At 39.7% G+C, this 15000-nt stretch overlaps 1 protein-coding gene across 1 annotated transcript in view; it reads right to left on the bottom strand.

Annotated features, from left to right (window-relative positions):
- The window catches only part of LOC138003412 (deubiquitinating protein VCPIP1-like), a 17461-nt gene that overhangs the window by 1502 nt on the left and 959 nt on the right, over positions 1-15000 (bottom strand). The window contains exons 1-9 of the mRNA XM_068849476.1: positions 14422-15000; positions 9364-9542; positions 8755-8972; positions 8059-8321; positions 7209-7435; positions 5776-5999; positions 4602-4780; positions 3159-3428; positions 1-2653 (exon numbers count right to left, since the gene is read on the bottom strand). The exon at positions 1-2653 is cut by the window's left edge and continues 1502 nt beyond it; the exon at positions 14422-15000 is cut by the window's right edge and continues 959 nt beyond it. Coding sequence (XP_068705577.1) covers positions 1538-2653; positions 3159-3428; positions 4602-4780; positions 5776-5999; positions 7209-7435; positions 8059-8321; positions 8755-8972; positions 9364-9542; positions 14422-15000 — 3255 coding nt within the window. The 3' untranslated portion in view covers positions 1-1537. The remainder of the gene's footprint in view (positions 2654-3158; positions 3429-4601; positions 4781-5775; positions 6000-7208; positions 7436-8058; positions 8322-8754; positions 8973-9363; positions 9543-14421) is intronic.

Below are 15000 nucleotides of genomic sequence, written 5' to 3'. Positions count from 1 at the left end.
TGAAAATTCGAAATTTTACAAAGTCTGTATGGGATCATTTGTGCTTTAGTCACCCAAGAACTTATGGGTGACTCGTTATCAAAGCTGAAGCCCTTAAAACTGGAGATTTACCCGGTAACTAAGTTTTACAATTTTTTTGCCTTTTGAAGTCAATTTGGAAATACCATGAGGCCTTCTGTGCGCAAACTCGTATTTGAATGAAAAACGTTAACAATGACGTCAGCAGAGATTCCCTTATTGCTTGTTCCAATTTTTTTTGTATAATATAACCCAATGTTTTGTTGATTTGTTTGCGAAATTCCGCATAGCATTTACCGCAAACGCCTGGCTGAAACTTGCGTTTTGCCAAAAATCGAAAGAAACTTAAGGCGCTTTCCATTTGACAGAACTGACCGGCCAGAACGGGCATTTGGAAGGAGTAACTCTACAACGCCTTCAAATTAACACACTTCGAGAGGTGATATATACTTCTCCACAAGAAAGCAAGGGATTATCATGCAAGTGTTCCTTCAAACTGTTGCATTTTCTTTGCAAACGGATGGGTCTGACCGCGAAACAGGTCTAACAAAAGGAAAGCAGCTTTAAATTTAGTTTAAATGCTCAGGTTTGAATAAAGTTGAACATGATGTAGCTTACAAAGTTACAATTTAAAGACCCAAAGACGTGCTACATTCAGATTCTGATTGTCAACCTCAGGTTACAATATGAATTGTAACTTTCATATAACAAACTTCGGTTTGATTTCAGCTTATTTCTTGCCCGTTAGCTACAGATATCAAGTTAGGTCAAGTAACGTCGCTGCTAGCAGAGGTCTCTTTTCTTTTGCGTTCGCTGGGCTGACGAGTACAGGAAAACAGACCTCTGCCATAAGTGGAAACTCAATTTGATCCAACCACCCGTCCACGACCTTGGACAGTACTGTTAAATACGCATGTCCCATGATGTTTGTTGACTGTCGCGCATTCTTTTACAGTAATTCCGCTGTTGTTGAGTGAGCCCGCACAACATGTAAAGTATCACGTGAGAATTCGGTCGCTAAGTAGCCGCCGCGCATGCTCGACACAGTGAGTTTCGACCCATGGCAGACATAAGTCTCTTTTCCCGAAAAAAAAAGAGACTTCTGCTCGCACGGAAAAGGAAAAAAAGTTAGAGTAAGGCAATTATTTTTAAGACATACATGAGACTACCAATTGCCGTTTCTGGCAAACTCAACGCTAAACCGCCCGGACTTGGGTCAATTAAATGATGGGGTGATTCAGCGAGGCGTTGACAAAAATCCTCGCGCACAAAATAATTCTAAGGATAAACTGAAAGCTTGGGCTCCCGTGGTTATGAAAGCCACGAGAAAACCATTTGCAGCTTTGGCAATTCTGTCGCTGAATCTCAGGTGATGTATCACAAACCTTGTTACCCCTGTCTGGCGTAACACCAACTCCCTGCAAACCATTCCCTTTGTTTTGTACCCGCAGGGATGTCGTTGTTTACGCGGTTTCTAATTGTAGCATTAGATGTATGCAGAATTGATGTTAAATTTTGTTCAACTATCAGCAATTGTTCCAGTTTCATTCTCTTTCATTAAATTGTCGCCTACTGCTACTGAAGCTTGAGATGACACGGTACCATTGCCTGTTTCCGTTCTTGACAACGTAACCTTACTATGCAGAAGTGATGTGTCTCCACAGTTGCTTAGTTGGTTGTTGTCAGTTTTCATTTCCGCTTCCGGTAATAAATCGCTTCCGGGCTGAACGTCGCCTGCTACACAAACAGAATTCGGAACTAACCCCGATTCGATAGTCTCACTCTGAGTGTCAATCTCCATGGCAATCGATCCATGAATCGCTACTCCATCATCAGTACGATCTACCGTAGCCTCTCCAGGGTTCAAATCTAAGACGCCACCGCTGACTCCATCTTGAATGACATCCCCAGTCACCAGTTGATCATCAGCCATGGGTTGTGTGACATCGTCAGTCACACCGTCTTCCTGAACTGTTCTCTGTTCGGTTTCCATTACGTCTGAGTCGACACGTGTAGATCTCAAAGAGGGTTCATCCACTTGGTCTTCATGCATTTTTGACGCATCAATAGGATTCACAACCCGCTCATTTCTGTCCCTGTAACCTTGATCAACGCTTGCTTCCATGTTCTCAGTTTCTATTCCAGCAACATTTTCAAGTCCATTTACCACACTTTCACCAAACTGCTCCACTGAAACCTCTCTTAAGGTGTCCCGCATTTCAGCCAAACGGCCCTCAACAACCATTCCTTGTTCATCTTCATGATCATTCCCCACATGATCCGTGTTCTCATTATCCACAGCCATCTCCCCTGACATTCCTGTTTCATTTACTTTTCCCTCTTCACTTACTGAAGTCTGTTCGCCTGCCGATTGTATTTCACCTCCTTGCAAAGTACTCGGGGTGAATGTCGTTGGACTCTCATCTAACATTTCCGCTGCGTGCTCAGTTCTTGTAAAGCTCACTTCTTCGGACACAATTAATCCCGAAACAAGTTGCCTTTCCTTGTTGACCTCCTCAACTTCTTCATCTGGAATTTCCTTGTTACTTTCTGCAAACACTTCATTCTCAAAATCACTCGCTGAGGTATCCATAGTCGTCTGAGGAGACCTGACTCTGGACAACTGTACTTCAGCCTGTGGAAAATCACGGAATTGCTTTCATTTGTTTGGATGCATACACCTCAAAAGTTATAAATGGATTGAGTCAATTAAATCGGACAGTATTCCAATTGCTGGGGCTTTTGTGGAAAATTAATGATGGAGATGATGACTAAAAGATGACAATTTTAATGATGGTAATAAAGGCGAGGACGAAAGAGGAAAAACATTAATCTTCAGCCTTAAAATAACAAAGCTCAAGGGACCTTTACTAACTATTTTTTCTATTACAACTTTCAGCTCCCTAGGCTACTTTTTCCTAAGGAGCAGCTAAACTTTTGACACAGTCGAAATTCATGTTGGGAAACATCTTTGCCTTAACAACTGTCAAAAGCCGCCTGGATCATTTTCGATTAGTATTATTGTATCTATAGGGATATGTTCCATATCCTTTACTTATCTATTTAAATGAATTTTAGAATAATTGCTTTTGCATTACCACCACTGAACCAATCTGCCATTACAAATACATTGTACACACCTTTGCGCTCTCACTTTGAGAAGATGAAGGACTTGACAGAGTTCTACCTTCTCCAGAAAATGCAACACGTGCGTGAGTGGTATCCCTGTGTCCAATAGCACCACTGAAGCTGGCCTCTGTCGACAGACTGCTGGCTCTTTCACTCGTCGAGGTTTGCATGGGGCGGGTGTGAGCCAGTCGTAATGTTTCATCGTCTAGTGGTTGAACTTGAATGTGCCTCTGGCCAAGACACAAATCCAGACGATCCTTATCTGCATTGTAAGCAAATACCTAAAAAAATAAAACAGACTTGCATCTCAATGCTAGCTTCAACATGTTGTGAAATGGCTGACACAACGGTAAATAACAGACAACAGGGAGTTCAAGAAACGACGACGCTACGGCAACGGCAACGACAACGCCAAAAAGCAGTGATATTATTGGTTAAAAGAACCAAAATGATGGTGCTGCACGTGCGGCACGCATTTTTGAACAATTCTCTCCCGTACTCGTCAAAACTACTAGACGTGAAATGACCAAATTTAAGGTTTTGACGACAAAGTGGACAAACTACAGTGAATCTTTAAGTCTCGCTCTTTACTTCAAACGCGTCTGTACCAATCCAGTTTTAGGACATTTCGATCATAATTAACACTATAAACAAGATGGAATAATCATGAAATACTTAAAATAGCTCAAACTTACAATAATTTTGATGCGACGTTTTCGTCGCCATAGCCACCGTGGTTTCTATAAACTCGCTACAAACTCAAAGGCTGCGGCCTTCTTTGGTGGAGGTCAATGGACATAACATTGAAGGAAGGAAAGATTGAAGTGATAAATAACAAAAAATGCACAAAGGAATGCATGAAGCTAGAATGTCCGGAAACCGTGGGGAGGGGAGGGGAGGGGAAGGTCAAGAGCGTCGCCTTCTGTAAAGCAAGGACACTGGCAACGTCGACAAAAACGTCACTCCAAAATACAGCTTAACGCTATCGCAAGTACTTGAGATTTTTTCATCTTGTTCAGGTTGTACAATACATGTACAGTATATAAAGTCCCGAAACTTTACGGGCCATTTTCGGGTGTCACAATGCCCTTTGTATCTCAAGAACAGAGAGGATTTAATTCGTCAAACTTCACAGTTATTTTTCTCTTTGTTACCTTGAAAACATGTTAAAAGATCGGCTTTCCAAAACAAGCGGTTGGAAATTTCACAAATGACTTTTCGGGCCCGTAAAGTTTCGGGACTTTCGAGAAACGGGACACGGGTGTCTTTAAGACACAAATTATTGCTTAACCCACTGAAACCTCAAACGCCCTTGGATTCCCCCACTTGACAAATAAAATCTGTTAAGTCTCACTCCCAAAATTGTCCACAAAAGTGCGAGAATCACTTCTACCTTTCGTGCATAACCCACACTTCAAACACATGTATATAAAGTACGTTTATTTTAAACTGACCTTGTTGGGAAAGAATGGTAATGTGAAATGTTGATTTGGCTGGAGAGGACCGAGATCATTTACGACTTTGCTGTAATAAAATCCCCCTCTTTCAAACATTTCATAGCAGTTCTGCGATGCTTCCCACATATCATTACCTCCAATAGCACTGAGAGCATTAAAAAGGACAGATGCCATGGCTACAGATAAAAATAGCAAAATGCATTGATTTCTCTAGTATAGAGCGAGTTTCAATCGAGTGTCGTAAAACCAAAACCAAAATAATTACTTTGGCCAATCAAAAAGGACGGAGACAATCCAGTAAACCAATCAAAATTCGAAGCAATTACACGTACCCGACACAAAGCGCGGGAAAATGTGTTTCACTTCTGATTAGTTGAAAAAATGGCGCGAGAACTTTGAACCAATAACTGAGTGAAGTAATGCAAACCAAAGTAATTAGCTAATTACAGCTGTACTTTCGACACTCAATTGAAAATCGCTCTAACAATCAGTAAGTAAATAATTTATGAGGGTGACATTCAATAATACCATAATACTCTTTGATTGACCTAAAAAAATTTGCATAAGCTTTGTTTTCAGTTTCTCTTGGGACCTAAAATGGTCCCACGAGAAAATAAAAACAATACTTACGCAAAACTTTGGAGGGCAAACAAAGAATATTATGGTATTTTTGAAAGTGGCCTATTCTTGGTTTCCACCCACATGACAAGGTGGCCATGTTGGATGGCAGAAATACGGTAAAATTTAAAGTAGTACCCAGCGGAGAGACAGGAAATTGTTCTTGCCATCACACATGGCCATCATGACGTCACATGCAAACAGATATAGAACCCCAGTAATCAGATCAGATGCACACAACCTGAAAACAGTGTTCTAGTACAAATGTCACCCTATTAATAGTATCCTGCATCTAAGCTACAGAACATCTAATTTTTAACTGTGTTTCTTTCTTCAGGAATGCTGTGTGATTTTAGAGCTTGTGCTCCATCTTGGAATGGCTGACCACCTGTCTTGTCTTCCTTTCATGCACAGGCCTTGAGGCCATGTAGTAGCCAACTACAACTGTCCAGTATACACAATGTAATCGTTTGTTCAATTTCCTTTTACTATTCGTTTTGACTCATTTTGGTATTAGGACATTAACATACAGATACTGTCCATGAATACAAACCTTGTCTTTGCGTTTCTGCTTCATCTTGAGCTGACGACTCGTGAGAATCACTAACTCCACCTTCCTGTGCCTTCAGTTCTGACATAACAACATCAGGTGTTTGCTCTTCAGGAACAGGTGGCTTTAAATGCTCCACCATGATTCGGTCACCATGCTGCAGGGGAAGTGGATCCTCTTCAAGTCCCTCATTTGGAGGATGCAACTCACGGGGTGGAAACCCATACCTAAATTGAGAGACAGCGCAAAATGACGGTAGTGAACAAGTAGCATTTTCCATCAATTTTGAGGGAGGAGGAGGTACAGCACTGGAATGCAATGGCGAGAGTGCTTGCCTTTTACCAATACGTCCCCAGTTTGACTTGGTGTCATTGCTGGCTTGAATTTTGTTGGTTCTCTAGACTCTTTCATTAGGTATTAATGGTGGGGACATAACTTTTGAGCAGTTAAACCCATTCACTCCTGAGGCACCAGGATGCCCCTGACGTCAGACAGAGTAAAATCTGTTAAGTGTCACACTCCCAGGAGTCAATGGGTTAAGGTTTTCGCCTGTCATATTAATTAAAGACATAAAAAAAAACGATTATCTTCCTTCATCTAATATGATTTGATTTGCAGTCCTCTCCCCCCCCCCCCCAATCCCCCCTTCCTAACTGGTATAACATGTGTGCATGGCTCTACAATGTAATTATAACCATGACACTTGGACAACATGCATAGTCCCATAATCTTATGGCATCAGTCACATCAGGGGCCTGTTTCGCAAAAACCCCATGATTTTGTGAAACTGTATCCTGCATGTTGTAAAAAGCTGCTCTTTTAGTCTGTTTTCAAGACAACTAAAGCCAAAATGATTGTGAAAATAATTATTTGATGATAAAAAATTGTGATAAAACATTTCGTAAAAGCATATTAAAATTTGTAGACGACGTTTCGACGTTTGCCTAACGTCATTATCAAGTTCAAAAAATGTTTAAATACTAAAAAGACAATTGGTGATGGAATGTTCTTAAAAAAAGAGCTTTGCACGAATGGAATCAGTCGTTCATTCCATCACCTATTGTCTTTTTAGTATTTAAACATTTTTTATCTTTCACTTTTTTTGACTTGATAATGAAGTTAGCCAATTGTCGAAACGTCGTCTACAAATTTTTAATATGCTTTTTCGAAATGTTTTATCACAATTTTTTATCGTCAAATGTTTTACAAAAACCGCTTCTTTTCCGGAAATAATTATTGATGACTTAAACGCTCTCCCACCTTGAGACACAGACCAAGGGAATTGTGTCCCCCAGTCTATGTACTACTTTATGGGTATTCCAAGACATGAACTGGAGAAAAGTGTGACCTATACTCCAAATCATTAATCACCACATTGGGAACCGTGCCCCCTGAAAGCAACAAATAATCACTAATCAACTGGGTCTTCAATTTACCTGATTCGTATCTGTGCTGTTGGTATCCCAAGCTCCTTTTCGATCAGCTCTTGAAGCTGTTTAAATGTTGTATCTACAGATAGTGTTAACATGCACTGTTTTCCATCTGATGTTGAAAGCCGCACTTTCTTCTCTGTTCGTTTCACGACTGGTTGTGCTGACACTTGGTTATCTTCACCTTTACTAAGGTTTGCTTGAGGATCTTTTTGTTGTGACTTGATGACAGCCTGTCAAATAAGAAAAAATACTTCAGTTTGTTTTCTTCAAAAAAATGTGATGGAAATACACTTAAAGAAAAAAAAAACAATTTTGTTTTTACCAGCAACGAGGTACATGTAAGACACAGGCTTAACTTAGACAATCATTGCCGTGTGAATCACTGAAAACGCAAATTTCTAAGCCTGGCACACATGACTGAAGCAGGGCTCTCAGCTGGCGTTAAAGGAAGTAGCTGGTAGCAGTTTTAGTCTGACTCCAAAATCCACAAGTGCTATTTTGGAATGAGCCACTGATACAAGTCAATTGATATTAATTTTGTTGACAAATAAATGAGGCAGCTCTTGTTTAAGAAATGTCTGTAACTGAATAATAATGTTATTATTTTATGATGTCATGTTGACCATTGTGACTGAAGTACGTTATTACCAGCTCTAACTTGTTTAACAAGTTGCCACCATTTTAGTATTCTTTTGTTTGATTGCAAATTAGCCTCTCTGGCCTCACTCGAGGATAAATATTCTAATAGGTTTGAATTTTATGTTTGAAAGCGAGCCCAAAGGACCAATAAGAACACTCAAATAGAGGCCATTTTGGAATAAGATGTATGCCAAATTGGAGACACTGTACAAACCTGTTGTTTTGCCACTTTAGCTTCTTTGTTGAACATTTTCTTTGCACCTTCACCACTCCGCCTCTTCTGCATTACAGCAGCATGATGCTCAGTCTTGGCCTTTAACACTTTTTCTTTCTCACTCATGGTTAGTTCCTCCTTGTGAAGAGTTTTCTTTTTTTCTCCCGTCAGAATTATCTTGCTTGGCGTAAAAGTACTGACATTTGCTTCTTGATCAGAACTTTCTACATTTGTGCCCTGTGACACAAAGTCAGGACGTGCTCCTAGAAATGATTTTTAAAAATTAAAGTACCACCTTTCAGCATCAATACATGTACTATTCTAAGAGATTTGAAGATAAACCCCCTCATACTCAAAGGTACTCTTTCTAGATTTTATTACGAACGAGGAAATAAAACTCAGCCAACATCAAGTCATAAACATGGGAGGCACCAATGATAAACAATACTGACTCCCCAAGGCATACAGCACAAGGTGTTCCCTGACGGTCACCAATTCAGATTCACCCATAAGGCTTGAACACTAAAAGCTGAAAAACACTGTAATTATGGCAAGATTGCCCCTTTAATCTAATATAATTACAATACAGTCAAGTGTTGTAACTTGCTCATATGCCAAAAAATATGATATTGCTAAGATGTGCAATACAGCAGTACATGCAAGTACATTATTGTACATGTTGCAGTTCTGACACACCTTTGTTTTCTCCTTCTCTCCTTGCTGTCTGCCTTAAAATGATGTCTACTACTTTCTGCACCAGCCTTTCACTGCCAAACTCCCCTGGAAAATGGCGCTGTACAAGTTTGGCTGCAACATCGTATACGTTGGAATTGAGAGCTGGGTCGTCTTCATATTGGAACCAATACACCGTCTCTGTCACTGTTTCACCACCCCATTCCAAGGTGATTGGAAAACTAAATATAACAGAAAAACATCTCTTCATGCAGTCAATGGAACTGACAATCTGTTGGTACTATTGACATAACGAATTTTCAGAGTTGTTTGTCTTCAATGTTATTCAAGCACTAAGCAAACCTTACAGTGTAGGCATACACTGTAGAAAATTAATATTTCAATCCAAGTTACATGTAATTTTTTTTAAGTTGACCTCGCAAAGTTCTTTGAAAACTGCATGGCTTTGCCCTAGAATAGTACTATAATAAATTATTATAGTACTATTCTATATAGTAACATTACTATATGACATCTCTCTTTCAGATTCCCTGTACACACCTTTACCACTACATCTTATCTAGATCACTATGCACAGTACAAAGGCAAAGTCAGGACTTTTTGATCTCTGACCTTTCAGGCATGTTATTATACTCCTTTCCATTCCAATAGTGTTTGTATCCACAACCACATTGACTAGTCCCTTTCACAGGGGTTGCTGTCCTATCCCCATTCATGTACACTGCACTGCCGTCTGATTTGACGCAACGAAGAGGACCATGGCAAAGGTGACAATCAAGTATGGTCACATTCTGTAAAAAGAACCAAACCTTAATCAAAATTAAAAGAGTTGATTCGAGGATTATTGAAACCCCATTTGCACATCTGGTATTCAATCATTCGATTGATCAACAAGCTCAAGGAAAGTTACATGTACAATCTATATGTACAGGGATGCAAAAAAATTCTGTTAACAGACCAAAAGATTAATTTAGAACATCTTGGTGATGCCCTTTACATTGAGAAAAATTCCAGGTCTGCATGAGCCTTTGCCTCCTGTAAGTGAGGGCCACTTGTAGATTGTAGATTACCTGAGGAGTAGGTATGATGCAGTGGTGAAAGCACTCAACTCCCACCAGTGTGGCCCAGGTTTCAATTATTGGTTCCAGGACCCAACGCCACAAGTGGGTCGAGTTTGTGTTGGTTCTCTACTCTGCTCCGAGGGTTTTTCTCCAGTCCTCCGGTTTTTCCCCCTTGGCAAAAACCAGCATACAGCTGATTCCAGCTGGCTGTAAGCTGTGCTCCAAGGTGCACATGGACCGTATAGCGGCAGCCAGAGGCGCCATAGTATGCTTTCGGTTCGACCTTGTTGAGCTGCGTCATTGCTGACATACTTGTGACGGCGATTAGCGTGACAACAACAATAATTATTATTATTGTTATTTAGACTGTCTAATGTCAGACGATTTTACTCGTCAATGGGCAACCCTTTAAGAGTGGAAGAGTTATGTGTACAGAGACTGGTTACTACGTATCACTTGCCTAGATTGATTAAAAGATAAAAATTGAGCTCTGAGCAGATCATTAATCTAAAAAAAGTTTGAGTTCAACTTAAGGAAAAGTATAATCCTCTTCTCAGATCGCAGCAAGGTTCTCAGCAAAGAAAATAGTTCAAAGCTTGCCTTGAATCACTCTTTGTACGGCAGCAGTAAGTTTTATTCAGACAACACACAGTTAACACAAATCAATGGCTCGTGTTTTAGTATGCTTGTATCAAGTTATAATACTGTATATACATGTAATACTGCCACGAGAAGTTTGCAGAGCATGAGAGAAAGGTATTAGAGTTGCTTAACACTCTTGCCTCTTAAGATCTGATATACTGTATGTACATGTACACAAGGGTTTCAATAAATTTTGAAGTAGATGCCTGAGTTAATGAATGTAAGCGGCAGGCACTATTGCCTTTTACAAGGGTTTGAGTGAAAATCAAGGCAATGAATAAAGTTGCATGTGGGTGCAGAGCCAAAGACAGGGGCTTAAATGGCCTAAGGTCAGCAACTCATTATGAAATAGTTTGTACAATAATGAGAATTATAAAATAATTGGGAGGCGCGGTGGCCTCATGGTTTACATTAGTGCGCTCGACTCCAGATTGAGTGGTCTGGGTTCGGGTCCTGGACGGGGACACTGTGTTGTGTTCTTGGGCAAGACACTCTGCTCTCACAGTGCCTCTCTTCACCCAGGTGTATAAATGGGTACTGGCGAAGTTAATGCTGGGGGTAACCCCGCAATGGACTAGCATCCCATCCAGGGGGGAGTAGAAATACTCCTTAGTTGCTTCATGCTACAGAAACTGGAGACACATGAAAAGTGCCGGCCTGATGGGCCTTCTAGGCTCGTAGCAGACTTTACCTACCTTTATCATAAAATAATTACATGTAGGACAGTACATGTACATGTACGCGCACTCTCATTGGTCAATAGCTGTGTTTAGATGAGAGTATGGAAACACGGCTGTGACATCACATGAATTTTGATTGGTTATGTATTGTCAGACGTGCGTTTTAATTGGGGGTAGGAAATATGAGTGTGTATCAAGAAAATCTGTTTTAATCAAGAAGTAAAAAAACCATCATTTTCCTTCATTATTTTGTCAAATTATTAATATTTTCTAAAAGCAATAGCACTTTTCTTTGTTTCCACAGCCTCATTCTAAACACTTGGGGGAGTTGGGAGAATTCTCGACAGTTAAGCAAACTCTCTACTGCGGCTCAGGTTTGCATAACTGTCTTGAATTCTCGCAACTCCCCCTTGTGTTTAGATGAGGCTATGGAAACACAGAAAACGTCCTCTATTGCTTAAATGGAAACAAAACAAATTACAATTGAAAATGAAAGAAGATTAAGTATCGAGATAGTAGCACAATACGAAATAAAACAAAAAATTTACAAGAAAGAAAACACAACACTAACCAAAAAAAAGTACTTTCATAGACTTTATAAGGTCTCAGTAAAGGAAAATGAGGTGTCAGCAGAAAAACGAAATTGTAGCGCCGCTATTTTTTGTATAGGGTCAAACTATATATCTTGTTAAAGCTAATCGATTGAATTATTTGAATACACTTTTAGATTTTTGGTATTTAATATTGCGTTTTAGTTTTGAGGCCTCAAACTCAAAACGACCGAGTCTGCTGCAGAAGCTCCTGTCTCCTGTCTCCTGTCACTTATTGCAAAAATAACCGCCTTTTGTTGAAGGAAACATCACACACCAAAGTCGAAACTCTCATCTCATACTTAATTTGGGCAGAAAAGACAAACAACAAATTCCTCACACAGTATTTGGGGTAGTACAATCATCCATTAGAAAAAAAAATGGAAGCAATATCTTAAAACCTGTCGGGACAGGAGGTCCAAGAAGTTGCAATTTTGGTGTCAAAATAAACCCCTTGAAAATAAAGCTTGAAGATTTTGTGTGCAGTTCACCATCTGCTGAATAATTCTGCCCCCAACTCAAAAGCCAATTATGCTGAGCCAATCAGCGTTTGGACACATGCCAAGATAGCAGATTGCGCATGAAGGCTGTCAATTGACACCCAATGCTTTCACGTGTGATTGACATGATACGTCAATCATTTTTCACATTGCGGGAAACAAAGAGCGGTGGTTTTAAAATTAATTTTTCAGAATTTTTTTTTGGGCAAATTTACTTCACAGTCCACCAAATTTGAGCGAGACGCCCAAATTAATTTTACCTTTACCAAGACCTTAAAAAGTGTGTTTTCAGACTTCTTTTAAAGATTAGTTTCTAACTGTCAGGCTATTTTGGGGCATAAGGGGAATTTCATTCCAAGAGCTGGGACCTTGGTAAGTAATGGTGAATTGATACCTTAGAAAATATTTAAAGTGCCCCTGTGATCAAAAAAACCACTTCCTTTTTTCCTTCAGATTTTGAAAGTGTGTTTGCTTAACACCTGACTGGCAAAATTTTGAGCTTTGATTTTTATCCAAAGGCCATTTACTTTGAGTATAAGTTTTGGATTTCACGGTCCCCCATTACTCACATTCAAAACTGGCCGATTGGACCTCAGAGGGTTGGATCCAGGAAAAAGTGACGTCAGAGGCTCACTAGCTTAAAATTTCAGCAAGTGAACGCAGCTTATTATATATGCAAAGCGTGAGTTCAAAAGTCTGAAAGCCCAAAACCCCCGTGCTGCATATTAATTTTGCGGCGTAGACACGTATTGCATCCTTAAACTAGTGAGCCTTTGACGTCATTTTCTCCTCGATCCAGCTCCCTCAAGAACATAATGTTAGTAATGGCGGACCATTAAATAGGAAAATTACAGTTAAAATAAAGAGGTGTCTTTTTGAAATCAAAGCTTAAAACGTGGGTCACTTTATGTTTTGTTAACATAGTTTTGAAATCCAAAGAAAAATACGAATTGATTTTTTGGTCACAGGGGCACTTTAAATGCAGATTTCAACGGGACTGAGTTTGATAATCATGGTAATTCCTATTCTACTGAAAAAGTGAAGAAACAGAGAAACTCACTGAAAAAAGCCCATTAATTAACCCTTTGACGTCCAAACCGGCCTTAACCGGCCAGACTTAGTATTTTACTCTGTCTAACGCCAGATGATTTTACTCGTCAATGGGGAACCCCTGGGAGTCAATGGATTAAGGGTGCGTTTTTTGGCGAAATCCAAATATGGAGGATACTTCCAATTAAATCTAAATCCAGATTCTTGAGATTCATCGCTTCAGGGGTTTTGTTGGGAAAGGATTTGAAAAAAGTATTTTTGACTAGGAGTTTTCCATGCAAAAATGATACACAACAGCTACTGTAAGAGACAGTTTAGCCCAAATGTTTTCCTTGCACTATTTTTACTGTACAATCAAATACGTGAATAGGTCGAAAATAGTTACGTTTCCTGCAAATTTCACACCTGAAATTACACTAAACGTTTTTTGACAGCAATAATAATTATTGTTAGCTAACACCTTTCCTGCAGCTGTACAGCTGAAAGAGCATGTTTTTTGTCATTTCTTTTTATCGATTGCTAAGGTATTTTTTTTCTGGTGGCATTTTTATTAATGAATTTCTCCAAAACAAACTTAAATAGCTGCTAATTTTTTTTGTTTTTAAAATTTGCTACAGCTGTAGCAACTCTGGGTTTGTTTGTTGGGTTGTCATGGAAAACAATCCTTTTTCGGATTTTGCCTTTTTTTGACGCTGAAGAATCCATTAATTTATCCAAGATCAGAAATCCGTTTTTGGATCTTCCCAAAAAAATGCACTTTAAGTGTGAGAAAACGAAATAGGAAACATGAAGCTTATAAATAAGAGGTGGTGGAAGCAAATGTACAGTAGCTTAGAGAAAAAGTGGCTTAGAGTGAGCAAATGGAGATGAGAATGTAATGGATATGGATAGCTTTTCTTTGCGAAACACAAAGTGGATCAAGATGAGATGCAAAGGTAGAGCCCCAGATCAAACTACAGTAGTTAATGTAAGGTACATTCAAAAATAAAGCCAAGTTGTATAAGGTTTTTAGAGCACTGGAAGACAAGAACGTGTCTAGTTTTACAGAGGATATCTATATGTATAACTTTGGAAATGTCACCACAGACAGCAGTGATGTGTGGTCTCCATGAGAGATTGCATGGATTTATTTTCTATATTATAATACCTTGTGTTTCACAGCAACCAATGTGTCTCTCTCGGCATCAAATAAGCAAACAAGTTCTTCCGTTGGAAATGAGTAATTTAATCCTTCTTGGAGCGGTCCATGAGTCTGCACAGCTATATCATAGAGTTTCCCCCCTGCTTTTAGCATTTCAGATGAGATGTCAGAATGGAGTTCACACAGCGCTTTACATGACAAACACCTGTAAAGCCGCCCATCTGAAACAGCCGATTTTGTTGCTGTGGCAACTGTTTCAGGTTTGACACCAACCATTCCAGATGGCTTGTAAACAAACTGATGAACTTCAGTCACAAGTTGTGCTGAGATGTTGTGCTTTTTCATGAAAAGATCATCCATGGATTTAATCAGTCTTTGAACATACTTTTCCTGGAGGCAACGTTCCCCTCCAATAAAACAGTGCCCCTGTGAATCAAATTCAACATATCGCCTCACCAGCTCATTTGGTAAGCCCCAAGCCTTAGGAATCAACCAGGATGGCAACTTTGGCAAAGGCTTCCCTTTTATGCCAACCAGAGGAATGAAATGATTACGCCCAGAGCTACTCCACGCTACAGCCAAGGG

Source organism: Montipora foliosa, chromosome 1 (genome assembly GCF_036669935.1).
Source record: "Montipora foliosa isolate CH-2021 chromosome 1, ASM3666993v2, whole genome shotgun sequence".
NCBI classification, from domain to species: domain Eukaryota; kingdom Metazoa; phylum Cnidaria; class Anthozoa; order Scleractinia; family Acroporidae; genus Montipora; species Montipora foliosa.
Note: the sequence above shows the minus strand (reverse complement) of the source record. Positions and strands in the feature narration are given on the sequence as shown.